Source organism: Protopterus annectens, chromosome 6.part0, assembly GCF_019279795.1.
Source record: "Protopterus annectens isolate FY-2018-M chromosome 6.part0, PAN1.0, whole genome shotgun sequence".
NCBI lineage: Eukaryota > Metazoa > Chordata > Ceratodontiformes > Protopteridae > Protopterus > Protopterus annectens.
This window is the reverse complement of record NC_056737.1, coordinates 1,568,140,417-1,568,165,161: the sequence shown is the minus strand read 5'-3', so window position 1 is coordinate 1,568,165,161 and position 24,745 is coordinate 1,568,140,417. Positions and strand designations below refer to the sequence as shown.

Genomic DNA, 24,745 nt, shown 5'->3' with positions numbered 1-24,745 from the left:
ACATAACTTCTTTATTGACACCATCCAAAAACTCATACCCTCCAACCCTAGTACAATTTCTCTGCCTACCCCTCCCCAACTTTCTGAACAAAAATCTCTTCTCCTTTCAGCCTGTTCCCACTTCCTGTATCAAATCTCTTCTTTTAAAGCTCAAACCCAGCTCTCCCTCCTCTGGCAATCTACCTCCCACATTCCTCAAACTTACTCCTGAATCCATTGCCTGTCCTGTATTATTCTGATCAGTAGATCAATTCAAGAAGCCACTGTTCCTTTCCTGTGGAAACCTTGTTTCACTATCCCCCTTACATAAAGGAGGAAACTCAACAGACCCATCCAACTACTGACCCATTGCCATCCTATCCCCCCTCTCTAAGATATTTGAGAAATGCATACACTCACAGCTTCTCAACTACCTCCTCCAGCTTAAGCTTCTCACTCCAACTCAGCACGGTTTCCATCCTAACCACAGCACAACTACTGCACTCCTTTCCTTCACTCATACCATCGCTGAGGCCCAAGACAACAATGAACTTATTTTGTGTCTTTTTCTTGACCTCTCCAAAGCTTTCAATACAGTTTCTCACCCTCTACAGCTATCTAAACTTGCTAACGTCAACTTGCTAACGTCTACGTACCTTCCACCTCCCTTGCCTGGTTCTCTTGCTACCTCTCCTGTAGACAGCAGTCTGTTAAATGGCTCTCATCCTTCTCTCCATTCCTTCCTGTCCCAGCTGGAGTACCCCAAGGTTCTATCCCGAGTCCCCTTCTGTTTAATGTCTTCACTAATGATCTTTATACATCTTGTAAACAATCCTCCCTCATCCAATATGCACATGACTCATCTGTCATCTCCATCTCAGACAGTATCTCTGAATTCCATACCCTAACTCAACATGCCTTTCTATCTACTGAATAGTGGTTGTCTGATAATCTACTTATCCTTAACCCTAAAAAGGCCAAACTATTACTCTTTTCCCCCCATTCTCTTACTCACCATAAATCCACCTTTGCTATTACATCCTCTAACAAAACAATAATCCAACCCGAAGCCCACACAAAACTCCTTAGTGTCATCATTGATGTTGAACTTAAATTCAACCTGCACATACTCCAATGCATAAAAAAACAGACCAGACATTAGAGTTACTGTATCGCAACAAACAATGTCTAACCCCAAATGCCAGACTCTCCCTAGCACAGGCACTCCTCCTCCCCTCCCTCCTTTACACTGCCCCTGTTCTTACCAACATTCAGGCCACAGCTTTGAACAAACTTCAACAAACTTATCGTAAAATTGCTAGATTTATTACTAGCTCTCCTTGTAATGCACATCACTGCCTGGCCTTAAACTCTTTCCAGTGGCTAGAACTCCCCCATCAACTCCTCCTGTAACAATTTCAAATGTTACTCTTTATTCTCTACAAACCTTCATCCTGTCCAGCTCTCTTATCCATGGTTTCTACCTGTACTCCTCCTCGGACCCTCCGTACCACTAATCAGCAACTCTTGGAAATCTACCATCCCAAGAAACAGTAGGCAAGCTTCTATATAAATACTCTGTTGCCCAGGCTTGGAACAAACCTCCCTTACATATACGTTCCATCACCCACCCATCACACTTCAAAAATGAACTCAGACTTCATCTACTTAACACCAAAATTTGCCTGTCATGACCCAATCTAACCTCCCCATTTACATACTTGTATAATCTCTCATCTTTCAGCTAGTACCCTACTATGTGGGTACCTTCTTAATTCAATCACCAATGCTGACAGATGTAATTTCTATGTAAATATATAATTTCTTTAAAAAAAAATTGCATGTGTATATTGCTTTGTGCATGTATTCTATTTTGCTTCTTTAACTTGCTGTATGTCAACTCTTATGTTATTATTTCAACTGAAATATAGCTTTTTCTGTAAATTGTGAACTGAGTATTCTCCTCGGGTCTCCACTGAAAATGGGCCGCAAGCCCAGTTGAACCAACCCGGTTAACAAATGTCAATAAATAAATAAATAAGTAATAAATACACTTTTTTTCGGTCACCAATAAATTGCTTAATTTGTACTTTTCCTTTATATTTCTGTGTATCTTCTACGGCTTTCTGCCTGTGCTTATATTTTGTTTGTTATTTGCAATGGTGCATGATAGATCCTGATCTATTCTAATATTGCGCATTGCTTTTATCACGTCTGTCTTTTTAGGTATTTTTGTGGATCTGTTCCCTCTTCTATACTCTTCTAACAGGGACACTTCTTGTCTTAATTGCTTTATAGTTTTCTCTATTTGATACTTCCATGATGGTATTTGATTTCTCCCCTTCCTTTCCCTCACTACTCTGTGTTCTTGGGGTAGAACTTTTATCAGTTATTTAGCTGCACAGTAATATATCCTCTTTACTTCTGGTATATCGCATGGATCTCTATGGGCAAGTCCTAATTACGGTGTTCATTTGATATGAAGTAGTTTACTTAATTTATCTGAAACCTGTGGATATTCGGACCCATACCGGATCTGAGCCGGCAACATTTTATCAACATCTGCTCCAAGCTCCTCCCCTTACCCATAATCCCTCACCTCTCCTACCTTCCCCAAGATCTTGTTTGCCGCTTCATGCATATGCATAGTGGTCTCTATAGCTCCAAGTTGGGTGTAGTAAGTGGAACTTCTGGTACTTAAATTAGTGAGTGAGAATAGTTGTTTGTGAGCTGCCCTTCCTCCCCTTCGTCTTGTCTTCGGTTTGTTGTAAGAAAAAAAAAAGGGTAGTTTAGAAAGTTTGTGTTTTTGAGGTAGAGTAGGCCTAGCCAACCCCTGTGTGTGTGCGTGTCTAGTTTAGCGTTTGGCTGTATGGAGTGTGTTATGGCTGACCAGCCTAAACCGTTTAAAAAATGCACAAAGTGTGGCCACAAGCTTTCACCGGCTGATGAATCTAATATTAACCAGATGATTAATCTGCCTGTGTTCTTTCCAAATTTCCAGAACAAGGGTGAATATAAGCTGCACTTGCTAGATGTTCATAGACAGCTTTATTTCTATTTACACAGGACTAAATTTCGTAAGTCTGACCAATTATTCATGTCCTTTTCTAGACCCTTTTTGGGCAAGGCCATCTCCAAGGTCTCCTTAGCCAGATGGATTACACAATGTATACTGCAAGTCTATAGGGATAAAGGCCTATCCCCACCTGGTCCTATTAAAGCTCATTCTACCAGATCTATGGCAACTTCTGCTGCTTTTTGGTCTAGGGGTTCTCTGGATGATATCTGTGCAGCAGCGATCTGGGCAAGGTCACATACATTTATTTCTCATTATAAGTTGGGATTTGATCTCTAGAGGGATATCCTTCCATGAGGGCCTCCCAGGAGTTTTGGTAGCTGGGGACTCTGTCCCACAGGTTGCAGATAAATGAAGTTAACTACTTCAGATAAAGAAGTTATGTACTCACCATAACATTCCATCTGAGTAGTTATACTTCATTTTCTGCAACCATCCCTCCCTCCTTCCCCCGAACCTGTTCTAGGTTAACATTATTGAGTTGCTAATGGTTTGGTTAGTGGCAAACTCGATCTGAGGGGGAAGGTAGGAGAGGTGAGGGATTATGGGTAAGGGGAGGAGCTTGAAGCAGATGCTTTATAAAATGTTGCTGGCTCGGATCCTATATGGATCCGAATACTCACAGGTTGCAGAAAATGAAGTATAACTACTCAGATGGAACGTTATGGTGAGTACATAACTTCTTTTTTTATCAAACTTCTGACTTTTTTATTGACCTTCTGCAGTCTATTTCTTTCATTGATCTTAATATATCTATCTCTATTAAATCAAGCAGCTCTTCTCTTAGCTCGTTTTCTTCTAAACTGAGGGCACATTTTTTTGTTTTCTATTTCCTGTGACATTCCATAGAAAGTTCAATTGCATCTTCCTGTGGCACATTCTCTTCAATTTCATTCTGTGTCATCCGTAGCCCTGTCATATGGGAACTCACTGGCCTGTCACTCCTCAACATTGACTGTGTCAGAGTTTCCACAGTTTACTCTTCCTTCCTTTGCTGTTCAGCTTCAAGTAAACGTTGATATTGGTTTCCTGTGGAAGGCTCCAAACTGTCGTAATATAGAACCTGAGCGATTGCTTCCCATTCCATTGGTTTCCCCTTAAATCTGAGGTCCATTGGTCTAGCTTGTTGTGGTGCTTTCTGAATTAGATTCAATACACTGAATCCTTCACTTCAGAGGTACTCCATAAGCTCAGTTTCTATTTCTTTAACTTCTCCATTACTAATCTCCTTTTCTTCGTTTCCTGTTTGTCTTATTTTTTTTTGTATTTATAAAGTTCTCCCTTTTTAATTTCTCCAAATCTTTTGGGTTTCTAATAACCATGACGGGAATGGACCCCACTCCCAAGTCAAAGTACGATTAACGTTCATGAAATTAGTATTGTTTCACTCTGCAGCCAAAAATGCTCTTCAAAGCACCCACAACGTGCAAAGTAATGAGTCCTCCTGCAGTTTGTACAGAGTTGCATGTATTGGTAACATCTCTAAACGTGATTGTAGACTGTTCTTTATAAGACCCGTTGCTCATACTACAATTTCCATCTTAAAGCTTTGCTGTTGATGTATACCCTCTGATACTGCCAAGTCTTACAGCTAGGGAGGCAGAATTGATTGAAGCTGCCAGGAAGCCTTCCACCTGACAGATGTACTCTACTAAGTACAAAGCAGCTCTGTTACCATCCACTCAATTTTACAGGGTGATTTTTGACCTAAGACACCCACGTGATTCATGTCTCAGGTATACCATAGTCAAGGTGTGAATATGCTAGCTATTTTTGTCCATTATGTCCTCTTGGTTGGGAGGATTGTGGCCCAGCTAGTAAAGTAGTTTCTTGATGGGTTCTACATGTCTGTCCAACTTTGAAGAAACTTTCCCCTCCATAGTATCTAAACTTCGTTATCAGCAGGAATGACTATCCTAATAACCTGTAGGGTTCACAACTTTGAAATTCATGAACTGAAAAGTCTGATGGGTATCATGTGTTTGTAGAGTCTTGAAGGTGGGTCTCATATAGAAAACCATTATGTAGTCTTTTACAAAGATGAGGTTCCCTAATCCTGCCAACTCATGTTTCTTCACAAAAGTGTTTTCTAAATTGTCCTTAAAGTATTCCATTCATCTTCCTAGTTTCATCACCAGTGTAGAATCCAGAAGAGATGAATCCTTTATACTCTGGGTGTGTGCCACTATTTCAAACTCTGCATAAAGTGAGCTTGTGAGTTTAAGAAACCAGAATAATAGCTCATCTGATTTTCTGTGTGGTGGTAAAGGCAGGCAGTTAAGCAAACCCTGTCCGTATGAGCTAGCAACTTACTGTTTTGTTGTTATGCAGTTCACCACTGGTAAACTGTAGTCAGAGTTCACTCCACTAGAGACATGATTGTGAGTAGCTGTGCCATGGCCATTTAGTCATGAGATTACACCTTTATCAGACATTAGTGTTTGGACAGCAGCTTCAGGAACAGGACTTCTTTTTGCATTCCTGTATTTCATAATACAGCTTTCCAGTTTGTTTTCCTTTTGGCTGTCCTTGGGCTTCTTCCATCCTGGTGGATTCTTGAGCTTAATAGTAAGCCATCAAGAAGTGTTCTTTCTTCATATTATATTAGATGTGCTATTATTATATTGGTTGACCTTTCAGGGGACTTTCCTTGGTGTGTCCTCAATATACTACCTGTAAGCTTGACAAGTATATATTTGTATTTTATTTGTTAATAGTATAAAGTCAAAGTAAACTTCATTGTCATTTAGAACTAAATATGTGTAGCCTGAACGAAATTTCGTACATCAGCTCAATTCTTGAGATTACAAAGAAAAGTGAAACAACACATACAAGCAGAGGAATAAACATAACTAATAAATACAATACTACAATACACGCGAGAAAGAGCAGAGACATTTACCAACACTCGTATATGAAAAGAATACCCTCCCCTGAGTTAAATTAACTACCCTGTTTAAAGTAATACAAAACACACTACAGATTGATGCCCAAGTTATTTGTCTAATATTGCACTTGAGTGAGTGAATTAATACTGACTGTGGATATAATAAAAAGTATTGCAGTTACTTGGAGTATATTTAAGTATATATTGCACAAATAAATAAAAATTGTCTGTGTGTCCAGACCCCTGGGACTAGTGCCTGAGTTCAGACGTCTAATCACTGTAGGGTAGAAACCATTACTGAATATTGTAGTCCTGCAGTGGATGCTCCAATACCTCCTGCCAGATGCTTAAACAGTCCGTGTGCAGGATGCGTGTTGCCCTGTATTATTTTCGTGGCCTAATGTGCAAGTGTCATAGCTTTATTTTTTCCTCTTAATTTGCAGGAAGTGTGCTCTCCCAGTGGTTGTGAACTGCCTAGCTCAGGGACTGAATGCACTGCCCTGGTGTAGTGCACCATACCACTGTCTTCTCATGTGTAAATTGCCCAAGTGCAGGAGCTTCAAAGAAAAGAATGCTGAAATTGATGATAGAATGAATCTAATTGTATATCCATCAAGAATGGTCCTTTCAGAGACCAACTGGTACTGTAAGAACTTCATTTTAACTTATGATGCTTGCAGGGTTGCCCAGGCGTCCCTCTTTCAGTGGGATTGTCCCTGTATCAGCAGCCCAGTCCCGAGTCTCGCACTGCTGGTTTAAATCCCGGTGAAGCAGCCCTCCACTTTTTTTTTTTTTATTGGCTTTTGTACTGGCATACGGGCCAATCAAAAATTGCTAAACACGGAGCTGCTTGTGTTTAATGTGGAACATCAGGCAGTATTGCATTAAACACAGCTCCGTTTTTCGATTGGCTCGTATACCGGCATACGGGCCAATCAAAAATCTCTAAACACGGAGCTGCTTGTGTTTAATGTGGAACATCAGGCAGTTCCGCATTAAACACAGCTCCGTTTTTTGATTGGCTCGTATACCGGCATACGGGCCAATCAAAAATCGCTAAACACGGAGGTGCTTGTGTTTAATGCGGAACATCAGGCAGTTCCGCATTAAACACAGCTCCATTTTTTGATTGGCTCGTATACCGGCATACGGGTCAATCAAAAATTGGTAAACACGGAGCTACTTGTGTTTAATGCGGAACTGCTTGATATTCCGTATTAAACAGAAGTAGCTCCGTGTTTAAAGACCTTAAGACTTTTTTTTTTTGTTTTTTTGGTCCTCACTTAGCGTGAAAGAAAGTCCTTTTTTTTGGTCCTCACTTTGTCCCTACCCAGCCAGTCGGAAATATGGCAACTGGATGCTTGCCTTGTATGTTAGATTGAGGTTAGGACAATGAGCTGTACAATGAACATGGTGGAGCCCACAGGTGAATTTGTAACAACCCCCACCTGGTGATGTAACTAAGCAAATTCTGTAACCAAAATGAAAAAACAGACTATTAAAAATTCAAGTTGATGTACGTTGTTTTAGTTAACTGTGAAAGGGGGAGCATTAAAGTATTGAGAATAACCTTTGACTTGCAATGAGAAAGTGGTTGGTCAAGCTGTTTTTGTTTTATTGAAAGTGGATGACTTCCTGAATCAGAAAGCTATGGAATAAAATAATCCTTCTCACAGCACTGACTTTCAACCATAGTAGGAAACGTGGTAATAAATAGGGAGTACTTTTGACTCCCAGATAAATGAAATTACTTACTTACTTACAGGTTGTAATTAAAGGAAAATTTTGACTTCTGCTAAAGACACATTATTTGAACCTGATGGCATGTGTAAACTTTCTGCAGTGCTATGTTTGGTTCACTGTTTAAACATTGTGCTTTGACACTTTTTCTTGTGACCTGATGTAGTTCAAAAGGCTGCATTTGATTGTTTTGACAAGAATATTTTTTGTAGATGCGTATGCATTTATGTTTGTATGTATACTTCTCTATATATGTCTATAGATGTAGATAGATGTAAGCCTAATGTAAATTACATCAGTTTGTATTGCAATTTTTAAATTAATTATTTTCTTGGTTTTCTCTCAGTGAGTTTGTAAAGAATGCATGGGTTGACATTGAACGATTCAAAAGACAAAGAAATCAAGATTTGAAGGAGGCTCTTATTAACTATGCCATTATGCAAATCAGCATGTGTAAAAAGGTGGGTCAGTAATTTATTACTTAAGATCAGCAGATGGTTTTTCTCCATTTTATTACATTATTTTTAAAAGTGATTATTGTAAAAGTATTTTTATTTATTTATTTATTGCATTTGTTTACTGGGTAATGTCCGACTGGTCCCGGAAGCCCATTTTCAGCGGAGTCCTGGGAAGAAAAGCTCCTGACATACAGTAGAGAATTCTAACTAATACTAGCCAATGTAATGATCTTAATAATGTTTGTTAAGAAAAGAGAGTGTACATCAACAGCAAACGAATACTTACAGTGGATATAAAAAGTGTGCACACCCGTTAAAATGCCAGGTTTTTATGATATAACAAAATAAAAACGCAATAAATAATTTCTAAACTTTTCCCACCTTTAATGTGACCTATAACCTGTACAATTCAATTGGAAAACAAACAAATCTGTTAGGGGGGGGGAAAGTTTTTAAAAAAATGTACAGTAAGCTGGTTGCGTAAGTGTGTACTCCCTTAAACTAATGCATTTTATTGAAGCACCTTTTGATTTAATTACAGCATTCAGTCTTCTTGGCTAGGAGTCTATCAGCATGGCACCTTTTGATTTAATTACAGCATTCAGTCTTCTTGGCTAGGAGTCTATCAGCATGGCACATCTTGACTTGGCAATATTTGCCCACTCTTCCTTGCAAAAGCACTCCAAATCAGTCGGATTGCATGGGCATCTATTGTGCACAGCCCTCTTCAGATCACCCCACAGATTTTCTATTGGATTTAGGTCTGGTCTCTTGCTGGGCCATTCCAAAACTTTAATTTTCTTCTGGTGAAGCCATCCTTTTGCTGATTTGATGTATGGTTGGGGGTCATTGACATGTTGAAAGGTGAAATTCATCTTCATCTTTCTAGCAGACACCTGAAGGTTTTGGGTCAAAAGTGACAGTTATTTGGAACTGTTTATAATTCCCTCCACCTTGACTGAAGCCCCAGTTCCAGCTGCAGAAAAGCAACCCCAAAGCATGGTACTGCCACCACCATGCTTCACTGTGGAGATGGTGTTCTTTTGGTGATACGAAGTGTTGTTTTTTGTGCCAAACATTTTGGAATTGTGGCCAGAAAGTTCAATCTTGGTCTGATCAGACCATAACACATTTTCCCACATGCTTTTGGGAGACTTGATGTAGTGTTTTGCAAATTTCAGCCGGGCCTAGATGTTTTTCTGTGTAAGAAAAGGCTTCCATCTTGCAACCCTACCCCATAGTCTAGACATATGGAGAATATGGGAGATTGTTTTCACATGTAGTACACAGCCAGTACTTCCCAGAAATTCCTGCAGTTCCTTCAGTGTTTCTGTAGGTCTCTTGGCAACCTCTCTGACCAGTTTTCATCTTGTCTTTTCATCAATTTTGGAGGGACGTCCAGTTCTTTGCAACGTCACTGTTGTCCCATATTTTCTCCACTTTTTGATGACTGTCTTTACTAGGTTCCATGGTAGATCCAATGATGTGGAAGTTTTTTGTACCCTTCTCCTGACTGATACCTTTCAGCAATGAGATCCCTTTGATCCTTTGTAAGCTCTCTGCGAACCATGGCTTTTGCTGTAGCAGGCAACTGAGTAAATGTCAGGAAAATCCTACTAGGACAGCTGAACTTTTATTTGGGGTTAATCAGAGTCTCAAATTGATAGCAGGTGTGTATCCAAGAAGACTGAATGCTGTAATTAAATCAAAAGGTACTTGAACAAAGTATTACTTTCAGGGTGTGCACACTTATGTAACCATCTTATTGTACGTTTTATATATTTTTTCCCCTAACAGATTTGTTTGTTTTTCAAATGAACTGTACAGGTTATAGGTCACATTAAAGGTAGGAAAAATTTTGAAATTATTTATTATGGTCTCATTTTTTTATATCACAAAAACCTGACACTTTAACAGGGGTGTGTACACTTTTTATATCCACTGTATATGTACAGACATGAATTCTAACTAATGCTAACAAATCTAACTTTAGTTTTTTTTCTAATTTTATTTTTTTTTTCTTTGGAGAATTTACTTTCTCATAAATCTGTAAAAAGAATAATTTAGGAATTTAGGCTGCATTGCCCAGTGGAAGGAAATGAGAAGTAACTGCACCTTCTAGCTATTGTTGCACAGATTCCCTGTGTGTATGTAAAATCAGTATTGCATGTTTGACTGAAACTGGTCCAGATTTGTAAGTCAGTCATTACTGTGAATACAGCAATGTTCCTTTTAAGTATCCTAAATTGTTCTTCACTTATGCTCAGCTCGGCTCAGCTTCTGTACAAGTACCACTCTCATGAATGGTACATTCCCCTCATGTATCCTCGGATTTAAGGAAAACTACCTTAATCGTGTAGAAGTCATGCTTTCTGGTGATGCTGTCTACAAAAGCTTTATTGGTAAATGGTGAAACAGTCTACCTTGTTATGGCATTGGAATCTCACAAAGATAGTGTTCATTTCAAAAAGTGTCATGAATGCTTTCATACTAGTGTGAATTACTGATGTTCTTCATAATCAGTGTTGCAGTAATGATTCTTGGGTCTTCTTGCCATGCAAAAGCCTGCAGTTGGCCTATTTTCCAGAGTCGTTACATTATCCCCAGCCAACAGACGTCTGAAGATTATTGTAAGGGTAAAAGAGGGGTGTCCATTGGCACTGCCTTGAATTCCTTCTAGCCCTGCAGTCCAATCCCCTACTTTATCAGAAGTTCGCAGTCCACTGGTCATCTCATTTTTCTCGAGAGTTACTCCTTCCTGCTTTCCTCCAGTAAAAAGAGGGATGTTTCTTTTCAGGAAGATTCTGACTTCTCAGAATTTGAGGAAGAGAAGAATTAGCCTGTTAAGAACACCTCCCCCTCAGTCCTGTCCTTACTCATATTCAGATAACACCCTCTCTTTTTTTCTCCCCTTTGGAATTATCCTTTGGGGATACTTGGCATAAGATGAAGGGAGACTTTTAAATGGGAGAGCAAGGACTTGTGTCTCAGAGCCAAATCCATTATAGAAAGCTACTAAGTGTACCATTCCCCCTGATCACTGGCTATTCCTCTAGTTCATGTAGTGCTAGATGATGATTTTGGTGACATTTCTCTGCATCCATACTCTATGCCTCCTGCACCAAGGAAACTAGATCAGTTTTGTAGAGTGTTTGACACTTACAAGTATCTTTGCAAAAATCCACAAGTTGATACTTCACTAGTTTCTACTGAATCCACCAAAGGTGCTTCTAAGGGGTGCTGCTAGACACCCTTTATCAATGACAGATTAAGTAGGCTACTGGATAGATTTGGAAAAAAATATATATATATTTCTGCTACCCTCTGTGTGAGGGCCCGTAATTGCCAATTCCAGATGCTGAAATATTTAGAGTCTGTAAAAGAGCAAGTCATTTCCAAAACAGAGGTCATTACTGGCAAGGCCGTACAGAGACATATACAGGAAACCGTTATATCAGCACTCCAAGTCATCAGACACACTAAAATGTGGTTACAATGCACTGGAGGCATCTTGTAGAGCAGCTGCTACAGGCTTTGTCATTCATAGCAATGTGAGGACACAACCACTCTCTGACCAGTTTAGGGCTGAACTCCTGGATGCTGCACTGGATAAAGAGTTCTTTTTTGGCCCTGCTACTGAAAAAAGTATTTCAGAAGTTGGACTAAAAGGGAAACAAAAACTGAAGCGATTCCATCTTCCACCCCCTAGATATAATAGAAATTATCCTTCTAAACCTTTGCCTTTTCCCTCTAGGCATGACAAGGGGAGAACCCCCCCGAGCAAAGAGACCCAGGTAGTCTAGGAGGTGGCATCCTGAACAGTACCATTGACCTGGAGGTTCCAAGGACTCTATTTCTCCTCAGGCAACAGTTGTGACTATCCATAGTACCTCATCCCTAACCCCACATCCTCCCCCCTCCCTGTAGCAGAAAGACCTTCTTTAGTCCTGCAACAATAGAAAGTCATCACCACAGAACAATGGGTCATTCACATCATAGAAAAAGGATTTTTCATGCAGTTCAGGGAAAGGCCACCATTCCTAAGCATACCCCCCCCCCCCAAAGAACAAGAGGGTCTTCTTCTTCCTCCCATCTTGCTAGACTTTTACAGCAAGGGTCCATTCAACCAGTTCCTGTAGGGGAAGGGTGCACTCAATCTTTCTTATCCCAAGAAAAGAAGGCACCTGCAAACCAATCTTAGACCTGTCAAAGTTAAACAAATTCCTCTGTGTCCCAGAATTCAAAATTATAACCCTTCTGAAACTGCTACCCATGATCTTTCAACCTGAATGACACCTACTTGCACATCCCTATCTTGAAGGAGCACAGGCGATACATTTGGTTTGCTGCAGCAGAAATACATTACCAGTTTTGTGCTTTCCCATTTGGTTTATCCACTACTCTGAGTGTTCACAAAATGTCTAGCTCCAGTTATAGCCCATTGCCTAACCTTAGTGGCGCACTTTTACCCTTACAGTGACAACTGCCTCATCCACTGGAAAATCCATTCCAGAACTCCAAGCAACCTTACAAATCACCATGGAGTGCTTCCGGTCCTTAGACGTTACCATCAGTCTCTGCAAGTCAGACAAGAATTTTTTTCCTGTGTGGACTGATAGATTCAGTACAACAAAAAGCCTTCCTCCCGCAGAACAAGCTTTTGTACTTTACAAACTGTCTGGTCAGCCTACTACCAAAGCAATGCCTAAGGGATGTGGGATATATGGCATCATGCATTTTAATGGTCCCTTTTGCAAAACTGCACATGGGAAAATAGTGGTTCCTAAAACCACCTAGGAACAGCATTCTTAACCTTGGAAACCCTGATGACTCTCCTACCATGCTTGAAAAGGGAATTACGCTGACGGAAAACATCATTTTGCAGAATCCAGGAGCAAACTTCTGTCTGCCAGAAGCAGACAAGACCACCCCCACAGACAGTTTAACTGTTGTCTGGGGAGCACACTTAGGCTCTTTGAAGGTGCTGGGTGTCTAGATGTCAGAAAAAAGGAAGCGGCACATAAAACAGAAAGAGATGATGGTAGTCCTTCTAGCCATCAAGCCCTTTCAATGCAACCTTAACCCAGGAATGCTACAAATTTAGACAGGCAACTTCATGGTTATGTGGTAGTTAAACAAGCAAGGGAAAACCCATTCTTACCCCCTGTGCAGTCTTGCAGTGAAATTTTGGCTAGTGGCACAGGATTTGCAATAAACACTCATAGTTTTCTACATCCTGAGTCAGAACAACACCCTAATAGACTCTTTGAGCAGGGATCTTCTGGACCCCAGTGAGTAGATACTGAAGAGAGATTCCTGGAACTGTCATTGGGATCACCCCAGTGTAGACCTTTTCACTCTCAACAGAACAGACAACTACAGTTTCTGACCCAGAACCCAACAACCAGAAACACAGAGAGCAGACGCCATGTCCTTCAAATGGACAGACCTCTTCCTGTATGCCTTTCCACCCATACCTTCTGATTCCCAGGGTACGGATGAAAGTGAGGTCAGACAAGGCCAAGCAAAATACTTACAGCCTCCTTCTGGCCAAGGCAACATTGATTTCCCCACCTCTTGACTATCAGTGAGGAGAGATATTGCATTCTCCCACAGGTAATACATCTACTCACTCAGCTGAAGGGGGTCTGTCTTTCATCTTCACCTGACCACCCTCAAACTAACAGCATGGAAAACTGGATTTTGACACCAAATAATGCAAAGTACACAAGTGCAATCTAGACTGAGAGGCAAGATGACCAACTCATACTTGTGCAGATGGAAAATATATTATTTTTGGTGCATCAGTCATTTTTATGTGGACATTAACCAAGTGTTGGAATACCTTTTGAGATTGTTTCACCAGGCCCTTCCTTATTCCAGTGTTCAGGTGGATGCTTCTGCCATCCCCACCTACATGACTCCCATCACCCCCTCCATTTATTCTCAGCCTCACTGGAAACAATTCCTAAAAGAGATCATACTCCTCAGGTCTCCCAGGAGAAACCCTGCCCCCCCCCCCCCCCGGATTTAAACTCTCGCGGTGGTGGGGCTGCGGTAGCGTTGTCACCTCACAGCAAGACGTTGTCCCGTTCGATTCTCAGCTAGAGCATCTTCTGTGTGGAGACATGCGTGAATGGGCGTACCTTCGTTGAAGGTTGTGCGTCAGGGCCGGCAACTCGGCACTTAAAAATCAACTGCCAATCATTAGCAGACCAGAGTTCCGCTGTGGCGACCCCTAACCGGGAAAAGCCGAAAGACGCAACAACAACAACATTAGAAAAAATTGCCTTCTTGTTTGAGCCAGGAGCTTCAGCTCCTCATTCACTCCAATGGAGCTCAGGAAGTTTGCACTGTAACTTCCAATGGGCAGAGCCTCAGCCTTTTGACAAAATCAAATTATGCCCTCACATTTCAAACAAATGTTCATGTCTGTGGAACTATAGGGGTTATGAAAGAAGTATAAATGGCAAACTCTTCAGCACAAACTATTTTTATAGTGGTAGTAGTATTTAGGTTCTATGTCTTAAACTGGATGTTATAAGTCACAGTAAACACTCAAGCTACACACATACTGTCAGTAGTATTTTATTCATCGAGCCAAGAGCTTTCATATGAGGCTAAGGAGTTTTGTCAGTGTTATGTGGCTATTGAGATATTTAGAAAAATGTGAAAATTATATCTACATAAATTAATATCACAAAAACAACACTTAATATCTGTTTTGCTGCACTAGACAGATGTCAAATATTAATACAGTTGATTAAAGATGAAAACTTTTAAAACCTTGTACATAGCATGGTTTTGGAATTACTGAAGAAGATATGAACAAGTAGTATTTGACGAGTACAGGCGTTAGTAGGGGTTAATTGCGGATGCACCTGGAGGCGTTACTCGGATGTAATGAGTTTTAAAGATACTGAGTTGAAAGACCCACCCTACTGATAGCCATCACCTCAGACATATGGGTCTCCAAGCTCCAAACCTTGATGCTGAAAGAACCCTTTTTTGTGTTTCACGGGGGTAACCCTTGGAATTAACCCTTTCTTTATGCCCAAAAGTAGTATTGGAACACTCCTTGAATCGAACTGTTCACTTGCTAGTGTTCTTTCCAAACCAAGAGAATAAAGCTGAGCAAATCCTACATTCCTTAGATGTACACCAACAGGTCAGGTGTTACCTAGACAGGATAAGATTTCATAATAGGGCAGGTCAACTGTTAGTAGCCTTTGCAGAGGGAAAAGAAAACATATCCATCTCCAAACAGACTGTTTCTAAATAGATAGTCAACTGCATTACATTATGTTATGCCCATCATGGTAAACCATTACCAGCTCATATCAGGGCTCACTTCACCAGATACAGGGCAGCCACCATTGCCTTTCTTAAAGGTGTCCCTACCTAGGCCATCCTGGAAGCTGCCATATGGAGGTCTGTCCAAACCTTTATTAACATTGCCATGTAGGCAATGTCTGCAGGACTGGGGCAATTTTTGTTTCTGCCATCCTCCATACCCTGCTTTCTCAAGGGCCACCAGGCAGTTTGCCATCCAGCTTGTGGCCTTGAGAGTCCTCCCAAGAATCAATATTTCAGTATTGACTATGAAGAGCTTAGTACAGTTGTGTCACATGTACAATAACCATAGATGTTCGAGTAGATAAATGCTGCAGTGCAAATTGCAACTCTCCTTCCCCTTTTTCTGCTGGCTTCATTTGCAAAGGGAGTATGTCACTGATGGGAAGTTATCACCCACCATCATCACCCTTCTACTACTACTTACCACCCCATGGTTGAAATATTCCCTTATTCTTGTATAAAACTATGATAAGTTCATACTGTACTCAGGCATCAGACTGCTGTTCACTGCCTAGAAAGACTTGAACATAGCACCGACGGACACCCCTCTTATATCCTGATATCCTTATTTTGATCTTTGGAAGTTCGACAACTGGGATGATGTAAAGACTCTGGAAACTGGGCCGATCACAACTCCTGAATGGCAGGAAGACCCAAGCGTCAGTACTGCAACATTGATCTACTCAAACATCTACAACTATGGTAAGTGTGAAACAGCTGTACTTTTTTTATTTATTAAATTTGTGTTTGTCATGCATTTTACATGTTCTTATGACAGTTTTCATCAGTTTACATCCTTGCAGATACATTTTTTTGATCATCTGTGTTGTTTTTATTGCATCTTTGGTATTAAATTACATATGTTAGAATTGTCTTGATACATCTGCATTGGATCATAGGTTCATTGGTGTGTAATGACCACAATGGATATTTTTAAGCCTAGCCACACATACTAAATCTCTGAGAAGTTTTGGTACCCTTGATAAATGTAAGCAGGGGCTTGGGAGATGAACCATTTACAGGCTGCCTTTGTCAAGTAGAGACATAAGTGCCAAACCAGGGATGAACTTCCTGTTCCCAATCCAATTGTTCAAGTTGCACTTGAATTGGGCTAGGGAGGAACTCTGCTTCACATGGATGGGAAGTCTCTTCCAGAGGAGGAGGAGTCACTGGGATACTTACAGGTCCTATTTATATCACAGGCAAGGTTTAAGTCTTTAGAATGGGTAATTCTGATGCTGTTTGTTTTGTGGATATGCAGGAGGTCCATCAAGATGTGGGTCTGACAATTACTTGTATGCCAGGCAGAGATCTCCCCTCTGAAGCCTGTAGGAGACAGAATACAGGGATAATGTCTTGATTCGGTCTACATAAGACATATTACTTACACCCTGTATTCTTTTAGTGAGGAACTGCAGTGGACGTTCCAATTGATGGATGTGCCTGGTTAAAGTACATACTAAAGGGGGCATTGTTCTCAGTGACGGGGCTGATGAATGAGAATGATAAATACAGTGGAACAATGACCTCCTTGGACCTAGATACCATACCTTTGTTTATAAATTGCATAGCATAGAATGATCATTCCTGTAGACACATGATGGTCAAAGGCTAGATTACTGTCTGAGCGAGTCCATAAGTCCGTGATTACTGGGTCATCTCTTAGGGGTATGTTATCACTATGTTATTTACCAGGGGTGGATGACTTCCTGAAGGATACTGTTATGCATTTCTTGGCATTTAGTTTTAGTCCATGGCTCTGACACAAGTTATTTGCCTGTCAGCCCTTCCTGGAGTACATTTAGGTTGGTGGGGGATTCCATGACTCCTCCTAATTTGCGATCATGTGCAAATGTAGTCAGCCAGAGCCTCTTGACATTGGCTTTGACTACGGAGATGATAATGCCAAAAAGAAGCAGTCCCAGGACTGATCCCTGAGACACTACACTTGTGACTTGCCTCTTTGTAGATGTGGACTCCGCAATTTTAACTTAATGAGTCCTGTCTATAAGCCAGCTGGCTATCCACTGGGTGACATAATGGTTTATACATCTTATGTTTATTAACATGGGGTGAGTGGGGTATTCTGTCAAATGCCTTGGCCAGGTTAGGGTAGGCAGTGTGAACCATTTTCCCTCATCCATTGCTTTGGTGACCTTTTCAAAGAAGTCCACCAGTTTGAGTAGGCATTACCTGTCCTTCACGAAACCAAGTGGTGTTGGTTCTAGTGTCTGGAGGTTTCCTGTGTCATTATTGATCATTTTCATGATAATTCATTCCATAGCTTTGCATATGAGACTAGTGAAACGTATGGTTCTCTAGGTTACAGGGTCTGTAGGTGGCCCACCTTTGTGCAGAGGGATGACTGTTGCTGTTCTCCATTCGTGAGGCATGATCTGTTTGGAGGCTACAGTTAAATAGCAATTCTAGAGGGCCCGATAGTTCATGTTTCATACTATTTACAAGGCATCCTGGAATATTCCAAACATGAACCCAACCGGGGTTAAACTAGTAAAAATAAGAACAAACCAAAAAGAAACGAGGAAATCCACTTTTAATCAAAACAAAAAATAAGAGAAGCCCTCTCAATAACTAAGTAATTTCACCAAATGTAAATGGCTTCTTCAGAGTTAGAGAGTCAATAAAATCACTTCTTAAATAATCACAGTCAAGATTGTTTAACCAATCACAATCACATTCATATTAAATGATTGATAGGTTCCATAACAACAAAGTGTGTGCTGTTAAATGTAATCTGGAATATAAAATATAAAATGTATGTGTCTTCTTTCGGCTTTTCCCGGTTAGGGGTCGCCACAGCGGAACTCCGGTCCGCTAATGATTGGCAGTAGATTTTTACATGCCGAGTTGCCGGCCCTGACGCACAACCTTCAATGAAGGTACGCCCATTCATGCATGTCTCCACACAGAAGACGCTCTAGCTGAGAATCGAACAGGACAACGTCTTACTGTGAGGCGACAACGTTACCGCAGCACCACCACCACAGTAAAATATAAAATGTATATGTTATATAATATATAATTCACCTGTATGAAATAAAACATTGTACCTAAATAAAATGTACACAAATACACTCATTGCAGTTAAGTCAGGTTTTGGTTTAAAATCTCCTTCAAGTGCTAAGGGAAAGCCTAAACAGTTATTAATAAATTTCAGTAGCCCTTTGTTTTAAGACTGGCATGATGGATATATTGTCATTCAGTCCATTGGGGCTGGTTGCATTAAGCCTAATTTGCCACTTGTATTCCATTGTCTCATCTCCAAGTTTGTCATCCCCACCCCTTTCACCAGAAGTGACCCGATCAACTACAAAGAAAGTGAACTTCTTAAAGTTGGCACAAGTAGTGCTGTCAATAAACAGTACATTGTGTGTATCATTATTTTTAATGGCTCTAAGATGTTCTGCTATTCTGTCTCTGAGCCTCCGTATGGTTTTGCCCGCATAAAACACAGGGCAGCTGGTGCAGGTAGCCAAATAAACCAGCGTGGATGTGTTGCGACGACATCTACCCGGACATGGTAGAAATCTGTTGTACCCTTGTAGTGCAGCGTATGGGCCATCATTGATATATTTGCAGTACTTACATGCCCCACATTTGTACATGAGCAAAGTTAATTTTCTAGAGACTGGTCTCTCTAAAATATTTTTAATATTCTTACCCCTACTTACAACCACTCTAGGGATCTGTCCCAGTCTTTCTTTCATGTTGATGTTAAAACTTGTATCCCATACTCTCTTGTTTCCATTATTATGGGTGTCTGATGAGTGTGTCTTAATGTAAAAGCATCTGTTTTTTTGAGGTACAGCTTTCTTCTGTAGGCAGTGACCCCCACCCCATAAAATCAGGGGAAAGGATGTACTTCTCCTCTTTGATACTTCATTGTGCACCTGTAAAAGTAACTTCAGAGGGTAACCTCTTTCTAAAAACATATCAGTCAGGGTATGTAGCTCTTCTTGGTATACCCCGTTGTCACTAAACAAATGTGACAACCTAACCATTTGGCCCTTAATGATGCTTTTTCATTGGTGAAGTGGGTGGCAACTATGAAAGAGCAAGAGAGAGTTGCAATACATTTCTTTCCTGTAAATATTACTTTGTAGGCCTTCCTCATTTTTTGTGAGGTGGATGTCCAAAAAGTCTATTATTTCAATGTTCCAGTGGCTGGTGAATGTAAAAAATGGGGTGGTGGTGCTCAAATAATCCACAAATAATTTGGCATCTTTCTCATCCCCTTTCCATAGTATTAATATATTGTCCAAAAAATGATTGTATAAGACTATATGGTCTTTGTTGGGGGACTGAAAAACAAAAACTTCCTCCCAGTGTAGAAGCACCAGGTTTGCAAAGCCAGGGGCACACTTCGCCCCCATGGCTACACCTGATATCTGGTGAAATAATTAATAATTCACCTTCATAACTCAAATAGTTGTTTTTTAAAACAATTTCCATTAAGTCAACAAGGATGTCAGTTGTATCACCATCCAACTTTCTACTTTTGAGGAGGCTCTCCCTAAAGTAATTTAAGCCGCCTTCATGTGGAATAACCGAAAAAAGGTTTACCACATCTATGGTGAGGAATGAAAAGTTACCTAAATCTTTCATGACACCCAAATGCTCAAGGCAGTGCCAAGAGTTCCTTAGTATGTGTTCAATCCCAGTTACAACCTGTTGTATTCCTGTCTACTATAGAGTAGTTCCTGAAGTTTCCAGGGTTAGTTGGGGTTCAAGGTTTTGTTTTTACTTCAGATGAGACTGTTTTGTGGTCCGACTTTACCAGAGAAGACATTACACTTGGGGGTGTGCAATAATCTCATATTAGTAAGGACCAGATCCATCACAATTAGTTACAAACATTATACATCACAATCCATATTGACATAATTTTAGTTGCAAACATTATACATCACTTATCTGTGTGGTCATTGACAGTCAGGCATTACATAGCTCATTCAAGTCCTGCCTTTTTTTAAACATTGGTCCTCTTCTGCATGTATTGTTCCCACAGTTCCCATTTGTTTCTATGTAATTTGCTCCTACCTTTTTCTAAAGATTCCAATGCCAGTTGTTTTATCTGTTACTATATTCACTACTTTTCGTTTTGGTTTAGACTTTGATTTCCAATTTCTAGTAATTGCTTTTTTTGGCGCTCACCATAATTAGACTCAGCAAGGCCTTACTATGTCTAGGCAATTCTGATTTTGTATCACAGTTCAAAAAAAACAGTTTCCTTAGTTACACCAATTTACTCACCCAGTATTTCTGACAGAGCAGTCTGCAGGGAATCTTTAAAGTCTACCAACTCATTATACTCACCAAAAATATGTTCACAGTTTCCTCTTTCTTCCCCATCACACCTCCAACATTTGCTGTCTACCTGAGGAAAAATTCTTTGTGGAGTCTACTTGGGGTATAAAAATACCTATGAAAAACTTCCAAGCAAAGATCCTAAATCTTTTAGATTTTGTTACATGTTTGGGAGACAAACATATATCCCTCCATTGTTTCTTTGTGAATTGCTTATCCAGTCTCTTTTCCCAATCCTGTCTAACCTCCTCTGATTGATTCTTATAGTTATCATGCAATATTTTGTATGCTGTACTAATTATTCCTTTTAACAGCAGCTTCTGTTCTAGATACTACAAAATACTCTGCCAGTGCTTGCCTTTCTCTTAGGATCTCCCTATTACTTTCTGTTTGCCTATACTCTGATATCAATCCTTGATAGGTAAGGCAGTCACTGTCCTGCAGTCCAAATAGAATGGGAAGAGACCAGTAATGTATTACCTTTCCCTCTCTAATTATTTGCTCCCAATACCTTGATCCTTTTACCAGTTTTCTCCAATAAATTCCAGCCCCCTTTTGTCTATTTTCTGTATCCCTATCGGCGGAATCTCCTTTTTCCATTCTCTTGTCAGCTTAGTTCTTGGAGTACTTTCTGCTGTTTTATGAATATAATATATTTATTTATTTGTTTGACATCTGTTTACCAGGAAAGTCCAACTGGGTACGAGCCCATTTTCAGTAGAGGCCTGGGGTGAAAAGCTCCACAGTACAATTTAAACATAATTACAAATCAACATTGGTTACAAAGATTAAGACAATCACACGGGTGTATAATTTGTGGATACAGTAAAAGAAGAAAATATAAAGCAAGCTGTAAAGGTGAACCTACAATATATAGACGATAGAAGAGTTTATAATATTTATGTTACATAATAATGCATGAAAAATATGTTACAGAATATGTCGTAAAAACTATATGCACTTTCCGGCAAGAGACTTTGGTAGTAAATTTCAGTCACAATTTCTAGGATAGATAAATGTTAGTGTAATAATAGAGAGGAGGAACATTAGAAGGTTAACAAATTATAAAAAGGTTAAATATTAAAGCCAGGAGGAAGTACTTGGTATCTTTTATGTGCAATTTTAAGCCAGGTTTCAGAGATTACTAGTATGTCAGGAGATTATGCAGTTATCCAAGCATTCAACTCGGAGATTTTGTTGCACATGCTATGTATGTTTACTGAGATACATTTAAGCATATTTTGTGAACCGGAAATATGGGTTGATGATGGGAATGGAGTGATGTTGTGACCCAGGGTGGATGGATGTCACCACAGAGCTGGAGGAATTTCAAGATTGTATAGTAAAGGTAAGATTTAATTTTCTTTAAATTGTCAGTAATTTTAATGTTAAACAGGTATTGCTGTGTCTGAAACAGTAAGTTTAAAGAACAGTATACTGCCTGTGTGAAAGAGGAGCAGGGATGGGTAGGGAAGAGTGATTTGCATTATTGTTGTAAGAGGTAGTGTCTATAGGACAGCTTAGCATAGGTCGGATAGGGACTAGATATGATGAAAGTGAAGAGAGGGAGAAGAGCATTAGTGATAGGAGAGTAAGGAGAATCATTTTAGATTAAGGATTATTAGAGAGGTAATCAGAAAAATTACCTATGTGGATAATTGGAGGAGAGTAGTAAAGTTTGTAGAAATGAAGGAAGGGGAGTAGTATGTAGATAGGTTGCTAGTGTGATATGAATAGAAATATGTTGAGAGATGGATGGGGAGAGTGGAGCTAACAGAAGAAAGGGTGTGGTGTGGATAGGTTTAAATTTAGAGGTAGTGGAGGTGGGTGTGATTTAGGGGCAGGGTGGGGGTCCAAAGCGAGCCCATATGGCAAACGGAGTGGGATGACACCCCTGAGGCAGAGAATCTTCAAGTAAGTACTCAGAAAACTATCAGTGAGGCAGCAGCAAATCTATTTAACATGCTTGTTATGGGACCAGTTAAGTACTGGGAGTACAGTAGTAGGGTATTTAAAGTTACATACACAGCATTAAAGAATATAAGCTTAAGGTCATTCTGTACTCCTTCGTAAATAAGCACAGTGGAATCAGAAACTGCTGCAAGTGCAATTCTAAATTAATTTAAGTTGGGAGGGGGGGTAGCCACACTTGGAGGGGTGCACATTATATATATTACAAATGTGAAAAAAAAAAACATGTAATATTAAAACAACTATTTAAGCCAAAAAGCACTGTATATTGAATAGCCGTTTAGTAGAAAAAAGTTTATACACACTTTCTTATTTATAAAGCATTTTGGAAGGTTTGCAGTGAGCTTTCAGGTGACTTTTTTTTGAATCCCTGAGTGTTTGAAATCATCCAGGGGGTACCTTGTAGTTTAGAGCTGAGGGCGGTAGCAGAATTTGTTATTTATAAAACATTTTGGCAGGTTTGCAGTGAGATTTAATTTAATTTTTTTTTTTTAAATCCCCAAGTGTTTAAAGTCATCCAGGAGGCAGCTTGTAATTTAGAGCCGAGGGAGGGTAGCAGAACTAAGGGAAAAAAAAAAACAGGAAGGAACAGGATAGGAGGAGAGAGTTAGATAATTACCATACTGAGGTCAAGGCGTATAATATGAGATAGATATTCTGTTTGAGTAGCTACAGAACCAGCACAAAAGAAGCTATAACACATCTAAAGCTAAGATTGATAATATCAGATAATTCTTATTTTTGATTAATTAGTACAGCTTTAAAATCCTATCAACAACTGCAAGATATAGGTCTCATAATTAACTTAATATAAGAATTCCTACTACAGCAGCTGTAATCTGGTCACCATTTAAAGTATGCACATTGAATACCAATAAACGGTGCTCTTAATCCATCTACTTCAGCAAAGTTACATTAAGCACAGTTTTTTAGTATGCTCAAAGTAGAATTAGAGAGATTTAAAGTAGATACAGGAAAAAGGAACAGCACTCTACATATCATGAGTTACAACTACAGCATTATGTACAGTATAGTATTCCTGCAGTAAAAAACTTGGATTATCTTCCTGTAATATAAAATGCATTCAGAGCTATCGCATAGCTCATTTAGAACCTAAAATAGATTACAGTCAAGGTACATTGAATTAGCATCCTGTGAAATAAAATGCCCACAGAGCTAGTGCATAGCTCAATTAGAAACGTAAACTGAATTACAGTCAAAGTACAACAGTATACTCTATCCAAGCTACTGCTGTAGCACTATGTACAATGAACTACGCCTGCAGTGAAAAACAATGGATTGTCTTTTTGTTATATGAAAAGCTTACACAGAGACATCGCCAAGTGCATTTATAAAAACAAATGCAGTAACAGTAAAAAGAAAAAAAATATTTAGTGTGCACACTCCCAGGATAGAACAGTAGGTGAGACCAGAGTTTACAGAGACCAGAGTGAAAATGAAATTGGAAATTGGGGAAAACATGGCTCCAGCTAGGATAGCTTTTGAATGATGCAAAGCATCATGGGAGAAGGCAACCGAATGGAGCTAAGGGGGACAAACTGAGTAAAACAAAGATAAACTACATCCCAGAGACCAAGAATCTTCAGGTAGGTACTCAGAAAAACATGTCCGTGAGGCAGCAGGAAATCTATTTAAAACACTTGTTATGAGGCCAGTTAAGAACTGGGAGCACAGTAGTAGGGTATATAAGGTTACATACACAGCATTAAAGAATAGAATGTTAAGGTCGTTCTTTACTCCTCCTTAACTAATCACAGTGGAATCAGAAACTGCTGCAAGTACAATTCTTAATTAAATTAAACTGGGAGAGGGATAGCCACACTTGTGGGAGAGGTGTGTGCACACTATATAGATTACAACTGTAAAAAAAGCCCGTAATATTAAAACAAGTATTCAAGCCGAAAAACATTGCATATTGAACAGCCGATT

At 39.8% G+C, this 24,745-nt stretch overlaps 1 protein-coding gene across 4 annotated transcripts in view; it reads left to right on the top strand.

Moving 5' to 3' along the window:
* The window catches only part of SNX4 (sorting nexin 4), a 2,225,118-nt gene that overhangs the window by 2,094,104 nt on the left and 106,269 nt on the right, over positions 1 to 24,745 (top strand). For all 4 annotated transcript variants that reach the window (XM_044075014.1, XM_044075015.1, XM_044075016.1 and 1 more), the window contains one exon: positions 8,029 to 8,143. In XM_044075014.1, the coding sequence (XP_043930949.1) occupies positions 8,029 to 8,143 (115 nt within the window). The remainder of the gene's footprint in view (positions 1 to 8,028; positions 8,144 to 24,745) is intronic.